The 25918-nt window shown below is 33.1% G+C and overlaps 11 protein-coding genes across 11 annotated transcripts; 4 read left to right on the top strand and 7 right to left on the bottom strand.

The window, feature by feature from the left end:
- Nucleotides 1-336: 336 nt before the first annotated feature.
- On the bottom strand, nucleotides 337-2898 carry TBLA0A06050 (uncharacterized protein; the record flags this gene model as incomplete). The annotated part of the gene is made up of 1 exon (XM_004177869.1): nucleotides 337-2898. The coding sequence occupies one exon, from the start codon at nucleotides 2896-2898 to the stop codon at nucleotides 337-339; it is 2562 nt and encodes an 853-aa protein (XP_004177917.1).
- Nucleotides 2899-3944: 1046 nt separating this feature from the next.
- FMP40 (Fmp40p) lies at nucleotides 3945-5648 on the bottom strand (the record flags this gene model as incomplete). Its single annotated transcript, XM_004177868.1, has 1 exon — nucleotides 3945-5648. One exon carries the CDS (start codon nucleotides 5646-5648, stop codon nucleotides 3945-3947), a length of 1704 nt encoding a protein of 567 aa, XP_004177916.1.
- A 997-nt stretch (nucleotides 5649-6645) lies between these two features.
- HOT1 (Hot1p) lies at nucleotides 6646-9048 on the top strand (the record flags this gene model as incomplete). The annotated part of the gene is made up of 1 exon (XM_004177867.1): nucleotides 6646-9048. The coding sequence occupies one exon, from the start codon at nucleotides 6646-6648 to the stop codon at nucleotides 9046-9048; it is 2403 nt and encodes an 800-aa protein (XP_004177915.1).
- A 1117-nt stretch (nucleotides 9049-10165) lies between these two features.
- Nucleotides 10166-11680, top strand: TBLA0A06020 (DNA damage-responsive protein 48; the record flags this gene model as incomplete). Its single annotated transcript, XM_004177866.1, has 1 exon — nucleotides 10166-11680. The coding sequence occupies one exon, from the start codon at nucleotides 10166-10168 to the stop codon at nucleotides 11678-11680; it is 1515 nt and encodes a 504-aa protein (XP_004177914.1).
- Nucleotides 11681-13178: 1498 nt separating this feature from the next.
- On the bottom strand, nucleotides 13179-13664 carry LTP1 (tyrosine protein phosphatase LTP1; the record flags this gene model as incomplete). Its single annotated transcript, XM_004177865.1, has 1 exon — nucleotides 13179-13664. One exon carries the CDS (start codon nucleotides 13662-13664, stop codon nucleotides 13179-13181), a length of 486 nt encoding a protein of 161 aa, XP_004177913.1.
- A 659-nt stretch (nucleotides 13665-14323) lies between these two features.
- TBLA0A06000 (cation diffusion facilitator family transporter) lies at nucleotides 14324-15973 on the top strand (the record flags this gene model as incomplete). The annotated part of the gene is made up of 1 exon (XM_004177864.1): nucleotides 14324-15973. The coding sequence occupies one exon, from the start codon at nucleotides 14324-14326 to the stop codon at nucleotides 15971-15973; it is 1650 nt and encodes a 549-aa protein (XP_004177912.1).
- A 385-nt stretch (nucleotides 15974-16358) lies between these two features.
- Nucleotides 16359-16799, bottom strand: CHP1 (ribosome-associated Tef1p biogenesis chaperone CHP1; the record flags this gene model as incomplete). The annotated part of the gene is made up of 1 exon (XM_004177863.1): nucleotides 16359-16799. One exon carries the CDS (start codon nucleotides 16797-16799, stop codon nucleotides 16359-16361), a length of 441 nt encoding a protein of 146 aa, XP_004177911.1.
- A 512-nt stretch (nucleotides 16800-17311) lies between these two features.
- FPY1 (flavin adenine dinucleotide pyrophosphatase) lies at nucleotides 17312-18133 on the top strand (the record flags this gene model as incomplete). The annotated part of the gene is made up of 1 exon (XM_004177862.1): nucleotides 17312-18133. The coding sequence occupies one exon, from the start codon at nucleotides 17312-17314 to the stop codon at nucleotides 18131-18133; it is 822 nt and encodes a 273-aa protein (XP_004177910.1).
- Nucleotides 18134-18469: 336 nt separating this feature from the next.
- NEW1 (New1p) lies at nucleotides 18470-22066 on the bottom strand (the record flags this gene model as incomplete). The annotated part of the gene is made up of 1 exon (XM_004177861.1): nucleotides 18470-22066. The coding sequence occupies one exon, from the start codon at nucleotides 22064-22066 to the stop codon at nucleotides 18470-18472; it is 3597 nt and encodes a 1198-aa protein (XP_004177909.1).
- Nucleotides 22067-22756: 690 nt separating this feature from the next.
- Nucleotides 22757-24337, bottom strand: TBLA0A05960 (uncharacterized protein; the record flags this gene model as incomplete). Its single annotated transcript, XM_004177860.1, has 1 exon — nucleotides 22757-24337. The coding sequence occupies one exon, from the start codon at nucleotides 24335-24337 to the stop codon at nucleotides 22757-22759; it is 1581 nt and encodes a 526-aa protein (XP_004177908.1).
- An 801-nt stretch (nucleotides 24338-25138) lies between these two features.
- RPP1B (ribosomal protein P1 beta) lies at nucleotides 25139-25456 on the bottom strand (the record flags this gene model as incomplete). Its single annotated transcript, XM_004177859.1, has 1 exon — nucleotides 25139-25456. The coding sequence occupies one exon, from the start codon at nucleotides 25454-25456 to the stop codon at nucleotides 25139-25141; it is 318 nt and encodes a 105-aa protein (XP_004177907.1).
- Between the last annotated feature and the right edge of the window lie 462 nt (nucleotides 25457-25918).

The raw sequence follows: 25918 nt of genomic DNA, 5'->3' as shown, positions 1-25918 counted from the left end.
AAAAATGGAGAACTAAACAATGCTAGTATATAAAGAAATATTTAGTATATATAAGTCATTTGAAGAGGAAAGAAAAAATATAATATGGTTACGGTCATTATGTTAATATGATTAAAGTTTATAATGGAAAATGTATTTTACAAATATCTGGTTATAAAGGATGAGTTTGGAATGAGGAATATAAGTCCAATAAATCTTTAATTAGGTATTTGTTTTTAGTAAGAATATGTAATGAATGCTATGCAGGTATAACTATGTGAAGTGTACGTGAGTAAATTTAAATTAGTTAACGAATAAAAAAGAACTAAAAAAAAAGTGTTAATGGAAGTTTTGGTATCAGTTTTGTTCCTCGTCATTATCGTGTAGAGTATCGTTATCAGTTAATAAATTTGTGTCTTCATCTTTTTTATTGTTTGGAACTGAAGTCCATGTAGAATGTCCGTTTAACTCTGGTGTAGAATCGACATTATATGGAGGAGGTTGTAATAATGGGCCATGAAGTGAATCTACGTGTGTGGAAGATGTTGTATCATTGCGGCTACCGCTCGATTCATTTTCTTCGAATTGGATTTTATCTTTCTTATTAAAAGTATCATTATTGTGGTGACTATCATGAGCAGTTTCATTTGAATTATCCAACTCTGAGAATGAAAGGGATTCGCCATCGATATCAAAATCAGTTAAATGATTTTCGTCATCTCCATCGTCATCTTCATCGTCATCAGGGATATCTATTTCTTGTCTTGAACCATCTTTTAAGATTATATGTTTTTTAATTTTACCCAATTTCAAATGTTTAAAAATACCAGGAGCAAATATTTTTACAGGACTTTGGAATCTTGAAGGTGTTAAAGTCTTGCTTGTGGAAGGAGTGCCTACAAGGCTTGCCTCGTCGTTTGAATCTAATCTTACCGGAGTGGTAGTAGTCATATCAGCCAATGTGAAGCCATCTTTATCGAATTCCTTTGGAGTACCATGGGCGTTTGAAATAGAAATTGAATGATCCCAATTGATACTTCCAGTACGAGTACTTTCCTGTAATAATGAGAATGAATCTTCTGATACAGGTAAATATTCTGAGAAATCCTTTTGGTACGCAATTCTTCCATCTTTGGGAGCGAAAAATGATTTATTTGGATTGCTGATAATTGAGATGTAGATGGTGAAAACAGTGATTAAGAAGATGAGGAACCCTGAGAATGATATATTCATTATGACAAAAACAACACCCAAGATGGCAGAGATCATGTATGAATCTGAGAAAGCTTCTGAGAAAAATGTAAACATTGTGGAATTTAAGAAAACCACAATGGCAATGAAAATGTTCAAAACATTCATGGGTAAATTCAAATAAGGTCTAAAGATCATTAATAAGAATAAATATAGTAAATCCAATACGAAAAAAGCGATACTTTCAGTTTTCCCTGAACTTTGACCAAACCCAATGAATGAAGCTTTCATAAAGATAGTAGTTAATAAGTAAATGTTCCACCAATAGAAATTCGATTTAAACATCTTGTAGAAAAACCCATATTTTGTATAGAAATCTTCTTGACCAAATAACAATTGAGTTGGATTACCATGATCTCTTATTGATCTTCTTGCTACGATGACCACTTTTGTAGCTACTAATAACATTAATGAGATAATAGAGACTAACAAGATGGTGGTCATGACAATTACCGCAGCAGAATCTCTTTCTGTGTATTCCCAACAACTCAGTGCAGTGATTTGAGCAAACCCTAAGAAGATGAAATGATAGATGGACCCCTTTAAAAGTGGTTTCCAATTTCTTCTAAAATGAGCCAATCTAGATGGTTTAATCCAACCAATGGAAACTAATAATTCTATCATTTGTTTAGAAATAACAGTGAAACCAAATAAAATATAAATGGAAGTCATAAAGAAAGTGAATGCTGTTAACACTACAGAAGTACATTCCAAATTCAAACCTGTGGCTAATCTTTTGATACCTCTAAAGATGATTGTACTTTCATTCCCATAAAAAGTATCATTGGCTCTTTTTCTTAATGAATAAGCCAAAGATGCAAATTCTCTTTTCCTTCTTTGTGGGAAAATGGCAATAATAGTCGAGGTAAGGAATAAAGATGGAGAACCACCTGTAGCTGCTACAAACCAACGGAAGATTTTTTGCATGAATCCAACTCTAATCAGCCCCATAGTCCAAGCTAAATTTTCAGACCAAGCTTCAGCTAAAGGTGGTAATTTTTGAACATGTTGCATGGATACAATGGAAACTGATTGGAAATATAAAAATAATGAAATCAAACAAGCTACTATATGTGAAGAAGAAGTTGATTTCCCAAATAAATGCAATAACGCAGCAATAATAAGCCCTGAAAGAGTGATGAGGCCGATGACCCATTTAACCGCTGGTAATGAGATGGTTTTCCCATTGGAGAAAAACATTTGAACACATGCTGTGGGTGTTCTTAAATCAGAAGCTTCATAGAACAAAATCTTGGCAGATGCATCGACATCTGGCACTGTGTAAGCGATACCTGGGATCAAACCTGTGAAATCATTGGGGATGTATTCAACAGAATCGATTTCTACTTTACCCGGGTGTAAAGGACAAAATTGTTTCCAACCAGCAGAACATGGGTTGAAAGTTTGACGGAATAATTGTAACCCATAAGCATAGATGGCAATATCGACGAGTATATAATCATCTATTTCTGTATTTAAATTTAATTTGTAATGAGCAGAATTATCATCGGGATTGAAAAGTAATTCGAATTCATTAGCTGATATTTTGGAGTTCTCAATACAAGTGACTAGAGATTTGGTACCAATACCTCTTGCCAGAGTAGGTGTTATATAATACAGAGCAGCCACAATTAGATGAAGCCAATGGTATGACGCTGACAAATACATGATGTTCTTTGTTGGATATTGAACAGGTGTTTTTGTGTAGTTGAACAACTAATGGCAAATACAATAGAATAAAATAAAACGAAAATAAAAAAAAAAAATAGTAAGCGTAACAAACGAAGCAAATTAATTAATGTTCTAGTTAAATAATACACGAAGACCTGTGTCTCCTTGAGCAATGCGAATAAACAAATACAAGAATAAATAAACAAAGCTCTATTATCAAACAATGTTACAATCTGAAAATAAAATAAAACAAAATAAAATAAAATAAATGTAGGCTTTTGAAATGATTAATAGAAATCAAAAACAGTCACCTCTTGTAATCATTATAACTTAATACTAATATTAAACCATTTTACCGAACCAACAAAGATGTCCACTCTTTAGTATATTTATTCCATCAAGATATAGATAGTCATTGAGTTTAACCCTCCGTCTCCGAAACCCTTTTAGTGCCTTGAATCCAACCCTAGCCTGATCCAGAATTGGCAGCCAATCGATGGCCAATCTGCCCCTCTCCTTTCTTTTGCACAGCCTGTAACCCTATGCACGAACCCTACTAGGCCCACATCCGCTAACGGAGTTCTGTGCCACAGAGATTCCCACAGGCCAAAATAGGCACGACCCAATTGAGATCAGGGGAGCCGGTCCATCCGCGCGTACCGGATCAGGAAATCAGGAAACTGTATCTGGGAACTGACATACTGTATCAGGGAATATGCGGCCCGAACCAAGATGGAGCTAGCCGTAAATGGCAAAAACGGCTAACTTATCCGTGGCCATTAACTCTCCGAAATGAGCCGGTGTGTTTCCCAGACACGCCCGTAGTGGTGTTCGTTTTAGGAAACCGGCGTGGTAAGGGGTCGTAGAACGGCCAGATTCGGATAAACTGCACAGAGACGGCCGTGCAACGGTGCCAGATCCGGAAAAACCGGTATATTTCAGGGGTAATCGAATCTTGGCGCAGACTATTTTGTGGCGCGGGCGGACAAAATTATGTGTGTGTGTGTGTGTGTGTATATATATTGTGATACATTTTGTGACATTTAGCTTGAACAACTTAGATGTTTGGCTGGAGTACATTCTTGATACATGGATAACCATTTCTCTTCTAAATCCAATCTGAAACCTTCATTGTTTGTATTGCTAATAGTAGTGGTCTTACAGTGTTGATCAGACCAATGCTTATTGGAAAAAGGATTCGTAGCCATTAGGTATAATTTTTCTAAAGAAGTGATGTCCGAATAATCGTTTCTGTATAATATCTGACAAACATCTTCAATGATTTCTGTAGTTGGAATAAATATTGGATTTATAGACGTTGTTTCATCAAGAGAATGTTTCGATTTGAAGTCGAGATATTTCTTGTACCACTGTGAGGCACTGTCATGTTGTTCTTTTAAATGACGTGCATACTTGTTATTGCCATCATCTTTGGCGTTTAATTGCGCCCATTCTTCAGTGGTGAAAAATATGTCTTGTATCTTTCCCTTTTGGTTAAGCATATAGAAAAAATTATTGTACCCGATATTTTTCCTCTTTAGTAAAATAGTCAATAATGGTTCTAAAATAATCGTTTTAAACTCTTGTAAATCAATTTGTGTTCCCAATCCCATTCTCTTACTCATACATTTCAGATATTCCTCTTCGAAAACCTTGTAATAAATTTCCCGGCTTCTTGCTAAAATTTCTTCAAACCTATCCCCCAGAAACTCCCTACCCAACACGTTGCCAAACACTTCAAGATTCCACCAGACCATATCCACTTGATTCTTATATGAATACCTCCCAGAATCTGTAGGATCAAATTCAGGATCGTAATTTCTCAAAAACGTAAATGGACCATAATCCATGGAAAATCCAACTACAGAAGTGTTATCAGTATTCAATACTCCATTGAGAAACCCTAGGGCTTGTATACGGCTCATTGTCTTTGCGTTCTCCCTAACACTATAATAATACAATTCTTGGTAATCTTTTAAATTTTCTCGTTGTAAACACCAATCAAGTAATTTCTTCATACCATCCATATCATTTTGCCAACGGTATAATTCGAAATTGCCAAGACGGACCCAATTTGATGCATATCTTGATAAAACACTACATTTTTCCACAGTGGATCCACGAGTCGCTCTAGTACCAGGCAACAATGTGATATTCAACGCACGAACTGTCTTGATTCCTAATGCGTTTAATACTTCACAACAAATAAATTCTCGAATACTTGAATCTACTGTCAATTTCCCATCATACCCTCTGGAAAAGATAGATCTACCAGAGCCTTTCAATTGTACTGTCACAGCATCTTGTTGGTTCCCCCCCTCGCCTTGTATATCAAATAGATTAATAGCTCTACCGTCACCTAATTGACCTGAAAATCGGCCAAATTGATGTCCTGCATACGCAATACTAAAAGGTGCAATACCTTGAGATGGTTCTAAAATAACTTTTTTACCTGATAAGATATCATCCAATTGAGAATCAGCAATCAAATTTAAAGATTCTAACAATTGTTTTGAATAGAAAAGTGGTCGGTACTCTTTACGGCTCTCAGGCAGATTATAACTGAAATGGCACCCCTTAGCAATCATTCTGGGACGATAGAGTAAAAGCTCTTTAGCAGTTTTATTCGCGCCATCACCGTTGAGTTGTTCTAATTTGTAGATCGATCGGATCTGAGGATCTGGATTCAATTGTTTTATAAATGATGATTGTTTGATAACTTGATTAATGGTTAATTTTCCCTTCATGTTTGATGTAATGATTTGAAACGGTTGTTGCAATTGTTTCACGTCCCTTTTTTCCTCTTGCATACTTGTTAATTTGCTTTTGTTTTATTGCTTGTTTTTATCATTCGGAGTTTATAACTGATATTCAAGACAAAACAAACATTCTATACGATACCCATCGGTGTTATATCAAAACACCGACAACCCTAGAACAACCCTACTTTTCTCAATAGGGCACAGAAATTCCCGTGGCACATTCTGGTTTGCAAAATGGGCCAAATTTGGTCGTCATCGGTGAAAATTTGTCCATCAAAATTGGGTCAATCGAAATTTCAGTACAAATTTGGGTCAAAGAATCGAAAAAAATTGGGTCAAAATTATTAAACAAAAAAAAAAAATTGGAAATTGAGACTTATCTTAAAAAGATTCTTTTTTGTTCAAATAAAGAAAAAATCTGTTATTGGTTAGTTCTAGGAAATCAACGTTTATTATTGGCTTATACTTAGATGCATCGAAATTCTTTACATATACATATCTGACAAAGTTTAATTTGAAAATATATTCTTACTATTTCAGCATAAAAATATAGAAAAAAAAAATAACGTTCCTCATTGCTACTTGGATTATACAAGATACAGAAACATTGTAATTCTTTTTTTTTATTATTTTATTTTACTATTTATTACTTTTGTTAATATATAGAAAATATAGTAGTGCTTATACTAAATTTCCTTAACTACGTTTATTTTTTCATCGTATTCTTCTTTTGGCTTTTCTCCATAACACGATTAAAAAATATTTCGAATTCTCTACTTTAAGCTTATAATTACTTGACTTACGAATTCATTAATACATTAATACAAGTGATTTTCCAGTCCTGTTTCTGTTTCTCTTTGTTCTTCCTTTAATAATACTTTTAAGTTTGTTTTTTTCTATTTCCTTATTCAAGTATTAGCGGCAATCCGAAATTTTAAAAGGAAAATCATATCAAGTCTAAAAAAATTAAAAAGCAATCATCATGCCGAATCCATCAAATAACGTTCCATTAGAGGTTGAATCTACTAATCATCTTGATGAAAATGCAAAAGTGACTTCCACTGGAATAGTTCCTTTGATGTCAACCACTACTGATTCTCCCAATTTAAATGTACCAAATAATACAGCTTTAAATTCTTCACTGACTCCAACTTTAACAGCTAATAATTTGAATCAATTGTCTACAAAGGTAAATGTCAATAACGGTAATGATTCCAACGTGAAAAATGGTGTCATGATGGAACTGAATCATTCAATATCACCACAACATGTCCAATCTACTTCACCTAAGAAATCTCACAATTCAATCCCTAATGAAACTCCTGTAACATCCACAATGGCTACTTTGAATAGCGTTAATATTCCTAATTTATCTGGATTATCAAATATTTCATCGGCAAATAATACACCACCACCATTGACAATTCCGTTACCTATAAAATTAAATTCTACAACAACTTTCCCACCGATATCGTCAAATCCTAATAAGATTAAAAGTTCTGCATCTACATCGAATATCAAACGATTGAATTTATCAATTGGTAATAATACAACTAATACAAATATTAATACTGCATCAGCATCATCATCATCAAACCCACATTTAAGTAGTACCAGTCTTCATCCTACGACAAATACATTAAAGATGTTTCAAAGAATGGATGAATTAAGTGTTCGAATGATAAAGATTGAAGAAACTTTAGAAAAATTATGTAATGTTATCGAATCCAAAAAGACAAATGCCAATGATAAATTATTAGCCAAGGTTTATTCCAAATTAGATGATCTTTCGGTCAAGTATGATACACTTTCAAATAGTATAACTCAAGAGGTAAGAGATAATAATGGACCATTGAAAAAAGAAGATCCCAAGAATCGGTTTGTTGTAGAATTGATGAATTCTATTGCTACTGCAAGTAAAAATTATTATCAAAATACTACATCACAATCTAATATGGATGAATATGTTAATAATTTCCCCAATTCCAATTCAAATGCAAATGCAACTGCAAATGCAAACTCGAATATGATTTTCAATGATTTTGGTCTCCCCACATTAAACAATTCTACTCATAATAATAATAATAATAATAATAATAATAATAGCAATAGCAATAACAATAGCAATGGCAATAACAATAATAGCATTGGTAATAACTCCACTTTGACGCCAATGGGGAATAGAATCCCATTATCATTAAGAGATTGGCACTCTACAGTGACATCTAATGCGCATGCTAATGCATTAGTATCAAATACAAATAAAAAAACGTTCACATTAGATCCAAATTGTATCAAGAAACGAAGACGAATTGATGATAGTACTAACAGTAGCACTGCATACAATAATATTTCTAGTGCTAAAGTGAATTTCAATATCAATAATTTTAGTGCGTTATCATTACCAAATTTGAATATGGAACATACTGGGTTAACACCTAGTATCAATAAGATTACTAGTAGTAAATATAATAATTCACATCAATTTGTACCTTTTGGTACTGATATGGTTGCTAATAATAGTGGCACTAGTAATAGTACGACCAATCCAGTAACAATCCCCAACGATACTATTGTGAATTCAACGTCAAATGATAAAAGTAATCGGAATGTAGAAGATGAAGAAGGGTACCAAGAAGAAGATGAAGACAATGAGGATGATTCAATTAATAATATAAAGATTACTTTACCATCCACTAATCGTACTGGTAAGTCCACTACTGAAGATAAAAAATCCAAAAGTAATAAATCGCATGCGCCATATGAACAAGAAGCGAGTAGTCAAGAAGAAGATGAAATAGAAGATGAAGTGATTTTAAGACCTGGTAATGGTGTTCATGTAGAAGATGATGATGAAGATGAAGAAGACGATGATGATGAAGATGGTGATAGTGAAGAACAAAAAGGCAAGAAAAAGAGTAATGATGATAATAATAACAATAATAATAATACTGCTAGCAGTAATAATGGTAATGAATTGGGCCAATCTAATTTGAATAGTACGGCCATTCTTTCTGGATCTGCTAATAGCATAGGCAATAGGACTATGACCATGGATTCCAATGGTATACCGTCATATACAATCTTGAAGGCACCAAATAGTGTTCGAACCATTTGGGAAGAGTACAAAAACGGTATCAATGGATCTCCCTCTATTAAAGAATTGGAAGAGAAATATGGTAATAAATGGAGGCTCAAAAGGAACCGCAAGACATTTGCAAGAAGAAAACGATTGTACAAGTTTATTCTGAAAGGGATAGAGAAGGGTAATACTGCAGAAGATATGATAAAGATATTAGAAGAAAGAAGACTCTATAGAGATGAGAAGGGCAATTTCAAGAGAAGAACCATTGGTTGGTTACAACAAAGCTTGACAGGGATATAGCGTGGGAGTCGTGGGGGTTTATATATTCATCCCGACGCATTTGCCCTAGCAAGAATTATAGTTTCCTCAAGTATACTAAACTGTGCTTATAATTATGCTTATAATCATTCTAAGTCCTACCAAGTCATATTGATACCCATATTAGTTCTTATACTAGTAATCAAATTAACTCTTTTTTTTCTCGTAGCCGTACCTCCCCTAACATTCCCGGCATATCTCAAAACAGACATACCATTCCGTGCACCCACGCCCGTGCACCTTCGCTTCCACGTGAACGGGAAACTCTCCAATTCAGGAAATATATCGGCTCTCTCGAGCCCCCTATGGGCCGCCCGTTTTTTCTTTTTTCATTTTCGTTTTTTTTTTCGCGTCGCGTGTCGCGAATTTCTGGTGCCACACGAATTGCTGACACCGCCACACCACATTCCTGAACGCCACATGCTACTGCAGGTATTTCTCTGTATTGGACTACACGTGCCCGAAACGGGAAATCAAGCACCCCGTGTACTGCCACGAGCTGTCCGCTACGCGATCTCTGTGGGCACCAAAGAATAGCGCGTAGTGGACAGCGTGCCTAAACAAAAAAGGGAAACATACAACCACAGTGGTGAAACAAAGTAGGGCAATGCCTTGATAAAGTGATATTGAAAAAAAAATAATGCAATAATAGTAAAGAATAGGGTAAAGGTAAGAGTAAAGGTAAGAAATAGTATTGTTATGATTGTTATGATCATTATTATAGGATCCAGCTAGCGTGAAAATATGAGGTGTCTGTGTTTCTGTGTGTGTGTGTGTGTGTGTGTGTTCCAAGTAGGCAATTGGTGGCCATACCCTGTAAGGATTGGATTAGCTGATGATATAAAACAATAGACATTTTCCATGATCTGATGGTTTTTATTTTTTTTTAGTTTGGGTTTCAGTTTGGGTTTTGTTTCCTGGGCATTTTCTTATATAAGCTGGAGTTCTTTTATCAATCCTCTTTTTTTTCTCTTCATCTTTCTTGTTGTGTTTCTCTGTGTCTGATAACCAATCATATATTATTACTAACTCTAGTATATATATTATCATTATTGCCATAAAACCAACTCCAATCTCTCTTTACAAGTAATTTTTCATAATGGGTATTTTCGATAAAGTCAAGAAGTTCACCTCTAGAGGCGATGGTGACAACAACCGTGATATTGTCGACCAAGCTGAAGACTATGCCGGTCAAGACAACGTCCAAAAGGCTAGAGACACCCTTGGTGATGACAATTTCAACAAGATGGAAAGTGCTGTTAGAAAGCAATTCGGTGAAACTAGTTTGAATGATGACGATAACAAGAACTCTTACGGTTCTAACAACGATGACTCCTATGGATCCAACAAGAACAAGTCTTCTTACGGTGATGACAACAACGACTCTTACGGTAACAACGATTCTTACGGTTCTAGCAAGAACAAGTCCTCTTATGGTGATGACAACGATGATACTTATGGTTCTAACAACGATTCCTACGGTTCATCTGACAAGAAGGACAAGAACAAGTCTTCTTACGGTGATGATGACAATGACAACTCCTATGGTTCTTCCAACAATGACACCTATGGTTCTTCTAACAATGACACCTATGGTTCTAACAACGACTCTTATAGCTCTAACAAGAAGAAGTCCTCTTACGGTGATGATGATAACAACGACAACTCCTACGGTTCTTCCAATACCGACTCTTACGGTTCCTCTGACAAGAAGAACAAGAAGAAGTCCTCTTACGGTGATGATGACAATGATAATACCTATGGTTCTTCCAATACCGACTCATATGGTTCTAACAGCAATGATGATGACGATTCATATGGTTCTTCTAAGAAAAACAAGAACAAGAACAAGTCTTCCTACGGTGATGATGACAATGACAACTCCTATGGTTCTTCTAACAACGACACTTACGGTTCTTCTAACAACGACACTTACGGTTCTTCTAACAACGACACTTACGGTTCTTCTAACAACGACACTTATAGCTCTAACAAGAAGAAGTCCTCTTACGGTGATGATGATAACAACGACAACTCCTACGGTTCTTCCAATACCGACTCTTACGGTTCCTCTGACAAGAAGAACAAGAAGAAGTCCTCTTACGGTGATGATGACAATGATAATACCTATGGTTCTTCCAATACCGACTCTTACGGTTCCTCTGACAAGAAGAACAAGAAGAAGTCCTCTTACGGTGGTGATGATGACAATGACAACACCTACGGTTCCTCCAACAATGACTCCTATGGTTCTAAGAAGAGCTCTTATGGTAATGACAACACCTACGGTTCTTCCAACAATGACTCCTATGGTTCTAAGAAGAGCTCTTATGGTGATGACAACGATGATTCTTACGGTTCTAAGAAGAATTCTTATGGTTCCAACAATAATGATTCTTACGGTTCCAACAATGACTCCTACGGTAACAACGATTCTTACGGTTCCAAGAAGAACTCTTACGGTGATAACAACGATGATTCCTATGGTTCTAAGAAGAACTCTTACGGTTCTAACAACGACTCATATGGTTCTAACAACGATTCTTATGGTAACAACGATTCCTACGGCTCTTCCAACAGAGGAAACAATTCTTACGATAACGATGACTACTAGATCTACAATTAAACAAAGAACTCAAATATTTAATTACATTTTAATCCACCCTTTATGACTTTGATTTGTTTTTTTTTTAGTTTTCTTTACACTATTTAACCTCATATAATTCGTCACATATATATCATCATTTGTTTTTCTTGAATTACTATTTAAGCAATCAAATGTATATACAAAATAAAATACAATAATACCTACGCAAAACTAGTTGATTGAACAGTCGAATTACGTACCATTTCTTGAAACACCCTTATTTTCTATACCTTATTCAATGTCGTGTCTAAAATAAGAATATCTAATTTAAAATTCAAAAGTGCCTTGAAATTTTCCTTATTAATCACCGATGAGTCGGAGTTTCCTATAAAAAAATTACCGATGGGTGTAGAATGGATAAAGGAAGGATTGCTAATAATAATAATAATAATAATACATTGTTAAAACTCCCAATTCAATATGGACTAAATGAGACGTTCCATTGGTAATAGAAATTATGCATGACGTCTAATCATTAATTGAGCCTACTCTCTTTGGTTCTCTACACATCCAAAAAGACTGAAAAGAAGGAGTATAAGAATATTTTAAATAGTATATATTACGTTTATATGTAATACCATTGGATGTTTTAGCTGAGTATCCTTTTCTTAAAAGGATTCCTTTTTATTACTGAAGGAAAAGAAAGGAGTAAAGGATTCTATTAAGTTATATGAAGATCAAACAAGGGATACTACGTATATCTATGATTAGTTATCTTATAAATAGCAATATAGCTTTATATTAGCACTAAATTGTAAAATATTTTATATAAAATAAGTAAGAAATGAGGAAGATATTGAAGGAAATATTTCTTGTTACCAATATTTTTTTTTCCTTGAATTAGATTTTAACTATTGAAATTGTAAAAGTAACTAAAAAAAAAATTAAAAATAAGAATATAAATACAACAATTACATAATGTCCGCCGAAAGAATGAATATGAATACAAAAAACGCAGCCATCCCTCGTCAAGCTCGTGCCCAAAATAAAGATCAAAAAGATGTTGCTGGTAATACCTTTCCAACTCCTTTGGAACATCCAAACGGACCAGCCGCAGGTAGAGGGGTAGTTCAAGACTGGAAAGTAAGTTCTGCAACTCATTAGATTCTTGATTACCTAGCTTATATGCCCTTCCTTATGTAAATATTAATTAAAAATGAATTATTAATTAACGATTTTTAAATATGTTTTGTTATTAAGGAAATTTTAATTTAACATTCTTTTTATTTTGCTGTAAGCATATTAATGTCACGTAAATATAAATTTTTAAATATTTATCTTTACAGTTTTTAAAATAATTGCTAGCCAATAATTTAAATTTTTTAGGATGAAAAACATCATAATAATGATAAACGCGTAAATATTGACGTTTGTTCTCTGGGTATTAAAGACATAATAGGAAATGTATCCACGAATTAAAATTTTAACATAAACAAAAGTATATACCTAATTATGTAGTAACTACTTACAATTCCTTCAAAAGAAACTGGTTTGTGAAGTATGTGACTTGTTTGAAATTGGTGGCAAAACCATCTTTACCACCATAATATGGGTCGTCGACAATATCACCAAACCCACTATCTTTAGTATTCCAATCACCAAACTTATTTACTTGAGCCCTATACTTAGAATCTTTATTGACCCTCTTACCAACATGCTTGATGTCTTGTACGTTACTATTGTCCATACCGATAATGTAATCAAACTTGTTGAAATCAGCTTCAGTTAATTGTCTAGCTCTATGGTTAACAGGTACATTATTTCTCTTACAGATATCTACAGACCTAGAGTCTGGTGTTTCTCCAATATGAAAGTTACTTGTTCCACAACTGTCGATGAGGTCAAACTTGTCACTTAACCCTTGCTTTTTAACTACATCCCTAAAGACAGCTTCTGCCATTGGACTACGACAGATATTACCCAAACAGACAAACAATACATTGATACCCATTTTGTTATTCTTAATCAACAACTACTTAGCTATTTAAAACTTGTTCGTGTTCTATTTGCTGTATATTAGTACATACTAATTTATAGTTTCTACATACACGTAAATATAGCGTAATTTGATTCACTGTGGGAAATTGAAGTTTCATTATGTATCGCGTACTACGACTGTTTCTCCGGATCCACACTCGAGAATGTAGATGCCGACAGATCTAGTTCCACGAAAACGACGCACAACAACTTTGATTAGAGAAAGTTTCTAATGATGACGATGAAGGTGACATCGAGCATGATATAAAAAACGTCTTAAGAGGTATAATATTTTGTTAAAAAACTCAGTAAAACTTAGGTGTTCAAACTAGGTACAATAGGATTTATCTTGCTTGGTTGGTTAGGTAAGATTCAATCACATCTCGCTAGGCTACGCTCCTGTTTTTCAAAAGGCACCTCCAAACTCTAGGCCCATTATTTCCAGCTCACCCAGACCTCTAAACGAGCATAGTTCCTTTTTTTTATTAATATTTTATTTTGGCATCTTCTGGCGTTTAGTAAAATATTTAAATTAAACATTATAATCAATTGGCGTTTTTAAACCATCATACATCTCTTTTAACCATTTGGTTTTAATATTCGTCATCATTATATTATACCCCGTTACTCATCATGGTGATAGTTCATGCTAATAAGTTTGTCATTACAAAGAGGATTCTAAGTTACCGGAAAATTTCCTGCAAAAATGCTTCAAGCTCTGCAACTATATTCTTCAGGAATTCAACAGGAATACGATACTTACATAATTCCAGATTAACATATAACAAATATCAAGCTAATACCACCACCACCGCTACCACCGCCACAAATACAAAGAATAGCAGCCAAAGACAATTTGATATTGAAGAATTGAAAGAAGCTTTTAAAACTGATGATCATGTTCATATGAGAGAATCAGAGTTTGAACAAAATGATCAATTAATCCTAGGTTCAATGCTATATAGAGATTCGTTAGATGCTATTCCTACAAACACCTCTGCGCTCAAGAATACTGATATTACAAATTTGCATTCACACTCACATGGCCACTCACATTCTCATGGTCATATAGAAAATAATCCACTATTAATATTAAGTACAAGGGAATTTAGAGAAAATCCAGGTGTAAGAATCACTTGGGTAGGGTTAGCTACGAACGTTTGTATTGCTGTGGGGAAGTTTACAGGTGGAATAGTATTCCATTCCCAAGCTTTATTAGCAGATGCAGTTCATGCAATGTGTGATATGATATCAGACTTATTAACGCTTTTATCTGTTGGCCTTGCAGCAAATAAGCCTTCGAAGACTCATCCTTTTGGATATGGGAAAGTGGAAACAGTAGGCTCGTTAGCGGTTTCCACCATTTTGACAACTGCAGGTCTTTCAATAGGATGGTCATCTTTGGTATCCATTGTAGGTCCAATTATTCCACATACTCTTATTGAGACAATTTATAATTTCTTACCTACAACGGTTTCAGAAACAGTATCACATGCTCATTCACATTCTCATCTTTCAAACGTAGGTACTGATGTAACAAACGTTAATGCTGCTTGGATTGCGGCTGCCTCCATTGCATTAAAAGAATGGATCTTTAGAGCAACTAAAAAAGTTGCTTTGCAGACTAACTCAAATGTTCTTATGGCAAATGCTTGGCATCATAGAGTAGATTCATTAACATCATTAGTAGCACTTGTTACAATCACATCAGGGTATTGGTTGAATATTGCAAGTCTTGATGCAATTGGTGGGCTAATTGTATCTACAATGATTATTAAAGCTGGGTACGAAGGAATAATTGGATCTTTAAAAGAACTAATTGATAATGCCATCAACCATAAAGATCCAAGATACGTTGAAATTAAGGCAATGTTAAATGAAATCTTAGGAAAATTGATATCAAATAATAATTCAGGAAACCCATATAAAGTCTTAGATTTAACTCTCTTAGCTTCTGGACCAACTTTAAGGGCCTATGTAACTCTTGAGGTTCCATTACAAAAATGGGAAAATGTCTTAACTATCAAAGAATTCGAAATTGTTACTGATCAATTAAGGAAAATAATGTATCAAAATGTACCAAATATGAGCAAATTAAATATTGAATTTAAAGAAGAAAGACCAAGCTTAACGGAAGATCAACTAAAGGACATTAATAACCAAAAAAAATTAACTAATAATCAAGTACTCTTACCAAATATTGAAACTAAAACCGAGCAACATTCTCATGGTCATTTTCATTCACATTTCGGATTAAGTGACGGTCATACTCATAGACATTAGTCAGTCAATGTAAAATAAATTACGGATCTTGGGTTTTCTATATAAGTATTTTTCTTTTTTAGGTATTAGATTTTTATTAATAGCTTTCATTTATATTTTTTGTTTTTTTATCTTTTAGTTACTGAATTCATGGATTTCCCTGATATATTATATATTTTCTACATAGTTTTCCATTGAAGTAATAGTATGCATACTCTTCACTCTGCACAATTTATTCTACCTGATTTTTGTATTTTACAATTTTTATTTAATGCATATTTGTCAAGTTATCAAAATAATGGATAACTAAATTATATAGATCTTATGCATCGTTTCTAATCCGTTAGTGGTTGATAAAAGGCATACATAGTTTACAAACTGAAATTATAAATTTATACCCATTTATCTATTTTTTGGCAGCAGCCCAGTCATTTAAACCAAACTTATTTCTGGCAATTTCAAAGGCATAAAATTGAATTCTAACAGCAAAGATAGTAGTAAATTGGCCATATTCTTCACTGGAGTCAGTTCTCAGAAGAGTACCGAAGTTATAATCTTCAACTTCTTCTTCAAATAATTCACAAAACTTTCTCCATTTATCCTTTGCAGCTTTAGATTTTAAATCTTCTTCCTTGAATGATTTGATTTTTTCAACATCTTTGTATTCTGGGAAATGTTCAATAAAAGTATTGTAAATTTTATCATCGATGGGGGTCAAACGCAATTTGGAACCTGGAACTTTAGAAAGCAAAGACCAGTAAGTTTCAGCTTGTTCAACTGCAGCGACAGCAAATTGCTTCTCAATATCTTCTAAGTTATCAGCGGTTTCAGCATTAAATGTAGACATTTTGGTTTTATATTAGAGTTGAAAAATAAATTACGTTAAATAAAATTCTCTTTATAATCCCAATTCTTTAATTAATTTTTATTTGAAGTGACGCTAATGAAAGCCAAACTGTAAATTCAACCAGTTATATAATTCAAGATTAAAGGATTGCATTTCTTTTTCAGTTCTGTATTATCCAAGCTCATCGAGAACTTTCTCGCAATTCAATGAAAAATTTCACAAATTGGGACATATGTCCGGAGAGACACGGTTTGGCCGGACATATAGAAGTCCTGAAATTTTTAGGCTCCCAAATTAAAGGTCAGAAATTAACACTGAATCTCATAAAATATAATAGGCACTAGAATTACAATATGCTTAAAGAATTCACTTTTCGATATCTGGAGATTATTTATTTTTAGAGTTTCTTGATTTAGTAATTTAAATAAAAAATAGGACCTAGTCGAAATTTTATTTATTGATACCCTCTATCTTTCGACAAGCATTTAAAACTATAGGTAATTAAGGGAAACATGTCAAAAATTAGAGCTGCCTGTATTATTATTGGTGATGAAGTATTGAATGGGAAAGTTACTGATGTTAACTCGACATTTTTTGCAAAATTTTGCTTTAACAATGGTATTGAATTAAAAGAAATTGCTACAGTTGGTGATGAAGAAAATCATATCATTGAAACTACCCAAAGACTAGCTAAGAAATACCAATTTATTATCACTACCGGTGGGATTGGTCCAACGCACGATGATATTACTTACCAATCAATTGCCAAGAGTTTTAATCTACCATGTTTGTTAAATGAGGAAGTCAAAGCCAAAATGATGCTTAGATCTAAATCTGTTAACAAACTAACTGAAAAACAGTTACTTGATCACTATAGAATGGCAACTGTGCCAACTGGTCCACAAGTTAAAAACTATTTTGTTTCAGATGATCTTTGGGTACCAGTGTGTTCAATTGATCACAAAGTGTATATTTTCCCAGGGATCCCTCAATTATTTCAAAGGATGCTAACAGGATTTTTGCCAATGATAAAAAAGATTTATAATTTAAAGGAAAACGATAGTAGCTATCTCAGGTTTTATGTGAAAACTCACCAGACAGAATCAATGATTGCTCAATATCTTCGAGAATTACAAATAGAAGCTTCTAAGATCTCTGAAGATATTAAAATTGGTTCATATCCTCATTTTGGCATGGGGTTCAACACAGTGAGTATTTTGGGTAGCAATTCTCAAGAGGAATATTTAAGATTAATAACACAGAGAACTATTGAAAAATTAGATGGGGAACAAATAACAGCAAAACAAGAAGAAGAATATTCAAACCAGCAATAATTATATTCTTTTATTAGTTTGTAAAGTATATTTTATTTAGATAACCAGCCTTTCAATAAATATAACTATATAGCGCCTCAAATTTTAAATATTATCCAACACAGCATATTTATCTTTTGGGAAGTAATTTACTTATTTTTGCTTAAAAGAGGTTAGGAAGAACAATTATTAAAAAAGGGTAATTAATTTTATAAAAAATAGTATACAAAAGTGGATCTAAAAGCTATTTAAACTAAATTCTATCTACAATGTTATTAGTTTCGAGAAGTGAATAAAAAGGAACGATGAAAAAAACAGAAAAAAAGAAAGGATATCAGGCGAAATTTATAGTTAGTCTTACTCATCGTCATCACCTTCATCATCAGTGTCAACTGGTTTTGGAGTACCTTTTGGAGAAGATAACCATTCAATATAACGTAGACGACGACGTTCTGCTTGGGCTTTCTTTTCATTTCTTGTCAATCTCTTCTTTCTTTGTTTGACTTTAATATTAGCTGGGGAATCATCGTCAACAACAGATGAAACACCAGCTTTGATATTTTTAACACCGACAGCTTCTGAATTACCACCATCTTCGAATCTGGATTGATCAATTTCCTTTACACCCTTTTGAACCATCTTACCGTTTTCCACGATCCATTGTTCTGGGCATAAGGCACCAACAAATTCATTGTTATGTGAAATCATAACCACACCACCAGTCCATTCACGGATAGCCATAGCTAATGCACCTAAAGAATCTCTATCTAAATAATTGGTAGGTTCATCTAGCACCAATAAATGAGGATTGTTCCACATGGCACCTGCAATAACAACTTTAACTAATTGACCACCAGACAAAGAACCTAATGGAGTATGGTTTGCAATTTCGGCGTCTAAACCAACATCTTCAAAATGTTTTGTAATAACGGATGGAACTAACTCACGGTAACCTAAACCTTCCCTAGAAGCTTCATGATCATCAAATTTTTGAACTAATTTTTCAAAACCTTCTTCAACCAATCTTGCTCTTGAAACCCAAGAATTATATTTTGGCTTCCACCATTTCCATTTAATTTCATATTGGAAAGATTTCTTTAATTTTTGTCTACCGACAATAGCTTCAATGGCTCTCTTACCTCTACCATCATCAATATCGATTTCCTTTTGCATCATTTCCTTTTCTTCATCTGAAATCTTTCTTGATTCTTTCAATAAAACTTCACGATCATCACCGAATTGATAACGCCATTGTAAATATTGATTAGCAGTCTTTTCTTTATGTTCATTAACATGTTGTAAAGCATGTTGAGCAATATAACCGATACGTAAATTTGGATGTTTTTCAACTTTACCTTCCAAAGGAACTAATTCACCAGTTAATAATTTAATTAAAGTGGATTTACCAGCACCGTTTGGACCTAAAATAGCCACTCTTGAAGACAAAGATAAGGCACAGGAAACATGGCTCAATGATGGTTTTTCCGAACCTGGGTATGCAAAGGTGACATCGGTCATCTTAGCCACAGCTCTTGTATTTGATTTAACACCCGTCAAGATACCTGGAGGTGGGAAATGCATTTGAGCATTAGAGTCAGTTAAAGTATAATAAGCTTTAGCTTCTGGCTTTTGTTGAACGAAATCTGCTAAATTACCTTTATAATATGCTAACTTTTTATTTTCATAATGAATAATATCAGTACAAACAGTATCTAAGAAACCTGAGTCATGCGATACAATTAAAGAAGTAATTTCGGTATTTTCCAATAAATAATCTTGTAACCATTTAACATTGGTAACATCTAAATGATTGGTAGGTTCATCTAATAACAAGATATCAGCTTTTTGTAACATGGCTCTTGCTAATTCCAATTTCATCTTCCAACCACCTGATAAAGAACCAACAGTTTGAGATCTTCTAGATTCATCAAAACCAACAGATTCCAAAGCAGCTGCTATTTCGTCACGAGAAGTATCTTGTAATTGTTCATCTAAAGCAATAAATGCTACTAGATCTAAATTACCTTCTTCACCTTGTAATTTATGTTCAACAAAACAAGTTCTTAGTTCAGATTTATCTGGGAATCCTTCTAATTGACCATTAGCAATAGCTCTCATCAAGGTAGATTTACCAGCACCGTTTCTACCACACAAACCATAACGATGACCCTTTAATAAACGTAAAGTAGTCTTATTTAATAACATTCTTGAACCATATGCTAAAGAGAAATCAGTATTAACAATTTCTACACCTTCATTTTCATCATATTTGACCTTTTCTTGATGGAAAATCTTTCTTAATTCAGTAATGATATTGGTTTCAATAAATTCAGATTGGTCTTTACCTAATAAGTTACTAAAGTATTCTTCAATCTTTTTCCAATCATTGACGTTTGCTAACATTGTTAATAGCTTAGAAATAAATTCAATGACATTTGAATCATCAAGGTATGGTTTTAATGGAGTATCAATATCCTTTGATAATTTATTAAGTTGTTCTACAACAAAAGATTGACCTTGTTCCTTTGTTAATCTACCTGGGAATTTATCCTTATTGTTAGTTGTAGATTCATCATTTTCATCACCTCTTAGGACTCTTAAAGCTTTATCAGCCAATTCACGAACCTCTGGTAAAGAAGCAGTGTTGACAACTTTTTGAATACCTGGTAATAATTGAGGAACATAGCTTTCAATTTCGATTCTATTATTAACCAATCTAGTTAAATTTTCAATAACAATAACTGTTTGTCTTAATTGTTCTTGAGATGATGAAGATAAGTTCAATGATCTTGATAAGATTGGAACTAATAGAGCTAAAGCAGGTTCAGTAACTTCAGCAACAAATGTAACACTTGATAATTGTTTGACACAGGTTGGAACCTTCGTTGGATCTTGTAAAGTATCAACAATTAATTTATAACGAGATGATAAATCTAAATTATCCAAGATTGACACATAATCTAATAAAGTTTGATAACCTTGTTTAGCTAATTCAGGTTTAAAATCAGTAGCAACATCTGTTAAAATTGGAACAGTATCAATAAAAGTTAATTCTAATAAATCATTTGGACAATCTTCTCTAATTCTATCAATTAAAGTCAAAGCTGACATTTTAGATTGCCATTTGGCACCAGAATTTAAATATTTTAATAAGATTGGTAAAACGTTACTAGCTAAAGATTCCACTGTAAAGGAATTGATTAAAGAATCCAAAGCATGAGTGGCTGCACGCTTTACAGTATTTTCCTTTTCAGAAGTAGAATCTAAAGCTAAATTGAAAAGAGGTAATAAATAGGCTTCTTGTGGAGGCTTATTCATAAAATTAATTGCTAATTTAGAGATTAATAACATAGCTGATTCTCTCATCAAAGGAGGATTTTTTTGTTTTAAAAATTTAGTTAAAGTATCAACAATTTTCCAATTTTCAATATCTTTAGCAGAATTTCCAGATTCATTAAATTGATCAACAATTAAATCAATTTGTTTTTTACAATCAGAAATAGAACTACATTCAGTAGATAGAGACTTAAAATAATTAGAAACTGGGGAGATATCTAATTTTAATAAATTATCATTTAAAGAAGTTAGAGAAGTAGTAGAACTTACTGGAGTATTCAAACCACTATGAGTTGGAGTAACTGCAGCAGGCTTATAAGTTGAAGCTTTATTGCTTTGATAATTGCCTTGATAGTTACCCTGGTAATTTCCTTGATAATTACCTTGGTAGTTTCCCTGATAATTTTGGTATGAACCAGTTACATTTGAATTATATTGTTGGTAATTACTACCTTGATTCCAATTTTTTTTATAATTTGAATTTTTTTGACGATGTTGTTGATTTGGATTAACATTTTGATTTTTGAAATAACCACCATATGGAGAAGCCACTAAATTTGGATCAACTGGCTGTTGATCCAAGAACTGATCCAAAGTTTGGAATTTTTTTGGAGGCATTTGGAGTTGATTTTATTGGACTATGAAGGTGAGATTTACAAATAAAAAATATTAAAGCCAAGAAAAGTTAAAAAAAAAATTTGTAATCTGAAATAAGTTAATAGATAGAAAATCATTTTTAAACAATGCGAATGGCATAATCACATTTAATATTTGAAAAATTTTCAATATCACGACTCACGAGGACTCTTTAGGTTGTCCGAAACGGATAATGAAGAATGTAAGGTGGAAAAAAAAAAAGACACCCTACTAGTTAGTGCCTTTACGTAATGAACTCAAAAATAATCAATTAAAATAATAATTAAAAAAATTAAAATAGTACATAAATGTATATATAAAGTCTTGAAAATTGTATATAGAGTGGAGCAGAAGAGGGGGGAGGGAAACATCAAGAGGTAATAATTGGTTCGTTAGGGAAAAAATATCAGGAATTGTGTCATTAAAAGTGTTTATAGATGTACTGTAAATGATAAAAGACATAAATTAGAAAAAAAACAAGTAAAATGTATTGAATTTACAGTTAATAGAAATGGAAATAAGAATGCAAAAATTGAAGTAAAATAAAATATAATAAAATAGAGGAAAGTGAAATTGAAGTAAGTTGAAGTTGAAGTACAATGAAATGAAGTAGAAAAAAAATAAGCAATAGAATCAATTTGAATAATATCATTTATAGAAAGTCTTTGAAAATTATCTCTTTGAAATTTCTCTTGAATCATCGATGAATTTGAAAACATGATACTTTACAGGCTTTTTCTTGTTATTGTTCGTATTATTTTGAATAGCGGTGGGTTGATCTTGTTGGTCAGTTCTATAAGGGGGACTAATGAAAGGACTTGGAGTGGAATTTGAATTTGAATTTGAAATGGAGGATGAAGGATTTACATGTTTTATGAAAGTACTTGAATTTTTATAATTAAAGTTTTTATAACTTGTATTTGAGTTAATTATTTTTGAATAAAAATTATTGTTATTGTTATTATTGTTGTTTATATTAATATTATTGTTATTATTGTTATTGTTATTATTAGTGGTGGTCGAGGTGACGCTATTAGCAATATTGTTTGTTAAATTTTTATGAATATTATTATTTTTGTCCATATCTATTTGAAACACATTGGTAAATTTCGAAGTGTTTTTACTAATATAATTTGATTTATTTGGTAAGATATTTGAATTTGAATTTGAATTTGTAATTATATTTGTAATTTTAACATTTGAATTTAATGATTTCTTAATTTTGTTTGGTGAAGTTACAGGGGAAATTGAATTTCTATAGGATTGATTTTTATTAGAAGATATTATACTATTACTACTAATACTAGTAGTACTTGTTGAAGAATTATTTGTTGAATAAAATTTTTGAATTTTATTAGAAGAATTAACAGTTGTATTTGTATTTGTATTACTATTATCAGCAGTAGTATTAGATACATTGGTAGAGGCCTCTTGTACATTGGAATGCTGTCTTTCAATTAAATCTGGGGAATCAATCAATATAGATTCATTTAAATGATGAATACTTGGCGAATTTAAATTCAATTCAATTGATTTATTGATATCATTTAATAATTGTTTATTTTCTAAAATATTCAATTGAGCATGTAGTGACAAATGTGAAATGGCAGACAATGAATCATTTAAAACATTGATTATTTTTTCTTTATCAATACCATAACAATCTGAGGAGGAATGATTCATACAAACATTATTATACCCCATCGATGGCGATATATTAAGATTTGAATTATCATTTTGTATATGAATGATTTTATCCTTTGGTGTAGCAGTATGAGTATTATCCAAATGTTGTTGTTGTAATGAATTCCATAAATCTTCTCCATTAACCTTACGGTCATTAGAATTTATGGTTGCATTGGAAGTGTTATAATCTTGACTCAGTGATTTAATCAAATTGAATATTTCTATTTGTAAATCTTTTGTTTGTAACCATGACAATTCAGTGGCACAATTTGCATTTGTATGTGTATTTACATATCCATTTGCAGTTGCATTTGCAGTTGCATCTGTATTTGTAGCTGTATTGGTAAATGTAACATCTTCTGTATAATCATTTGAATTTGAACTTGTATTGGGTATTTGGAAGTTAGAATCCAGCTGATTCGATCCATCTAATTCCAAATCGATTTCCATATCGTTAGCACCGTTAATTTCAGCCGTATTTTGATGACTAGAAGGATGACTACTAGACTCATTGTCATGTTTATCATCTGGCGTAGCCAAATAACTAGCAAAATGATTATGTGACATGGGGTTGTGAATTAATCTTTTGATGGATTACAATAATGTTACAGATACAGAGGTGTGGATGGTATACTTGTGTGTATATGTGTGTTTGTGCGGGCGTGGCTGTGGCTGTGGCTGTGACTGTGACTGTGGTTGTGCGTGTGTGTTTGCGAATAGTCCTGTTTGAGTAGTACCCTGGTTTATTCGAATAGTATTTGATGATGTTATAGGAAGTTATAGACCAAGTATTGAAATATTATAGATGATGAAGCTGATAATGATGATGTTGATATGTTCTATAATTAGCCACGGGCTAGGTTGGACCCTGTTGATCCCACGTAGCGCATTCCAGTTGTTGCTAAAAGTCAGGTAAGTTCCTGTCAAATGTTCTTTGCCTGTAAACTGTTCTTACCAGATGTTGTAAGAATCATTGACGATTGTTGAGGTTTGGTTCATGCTATTGTTAGAATATTATGTTTGTTTGTTAGCTATGATTATTTGTTGTTTGCTTTGCTTGCTTGGTTTTGCTTTTACAATTGCGAATTACGTTTGGGCCGGCAATTTGCATTTTGGCCAGCCATGGAAACGCGACGCAAAAAAAAGAAAAAAAAAAGAAAAAAAAAAAGCCAAAAATGGACACGTCGCAAAAAATGACGCGACACAAAAACGGTCCGAAATTAACGACGCGAAAAATTAACGACGCGAAAATCAACCATGAAAAAGTGACAGCGTCAAAAAATAACAACGTCACAATATACAAAACTTCGTAAAACAGTCTCAGTGCAGTTATATGTTATATAGTATATATTGTAACTATAAAGGTTTCTAATCAAATAAACCGAAACCCATGTCGTCGTCGGATTCTTCGGCGACTTCTTCTTCAGCGGCTTCAGCAGCTTCTTCAGCGGCACCACCAGCACCAGCACCAGCAGAAGCGGCACCGGCGGCTGGACCAGCAGCGTGGAAACCAGCTAAGATTTCTTTCAAATCCTTACCTTCCAAAGCAGCAGCATAGACTTCTGCCCAAGTAGAGTCGACTTTGGCACCAGCAGCCTTGGCAATGGTTTCTAAGTTTTCGGCAGTGATGTCCTTGCCAGCGTCGGCAAGGATGAAGGCGGCATATGAGATGATGGCGTCAGACATGGTTGGTCGTTTGGGCTTGTTTTATTATGTTTGATTATGTTCATTTTTTTCATATATAAGGGCCATCCATAATAAGGGCTATCCATAATAAGGGCCATACGTCACTATGTCTTGAACTCGGATTTCTTTCAAGTTGGAAAATTATCTATCCGATGCGTCGCCGTGCGACGCGATTTCGGATGCTTGGTTTTTCTGATTTCATCTTTTTATTCTAAAAAAGAAATGTACGGGCGAGCAGGAATATTTACTTTGGACGGAGGTCACATGGTGCCAGAGTAACTTGAGTTAATGATACTAAAGAAAAAAAAAGACATTAGTAATAAATACTTGAGCGGCTACATTTGAACTGTAATATTAAAATTAATATTTAAGCAGCAACACTTTCATAGCAATACAAAGATTTCAGATAAATATTATAATGTTAAATGTATGTATATAAATAAATATGGTCTATATAAAAGC

The sequence above is a fragment of the Henningerozyma blattae genome, chromosome 1 (genome assembly GCF_000315915.1).
Source record: "Henningerozyma blattae CBS 6284 chromosome 1, complete genome".
Lineage (NCBI taxonomy): Eukaryota > Fungi > Ascomycota > Saccharomycetes > Saccharomycetales > Saccharomycetaceae > Henningerozyma > Henningerozyma blattae.
Note: the sequence above shows the minus strand (reverse complement) of the source record. Positions and strands in the feature narration are given on the sequence as shown.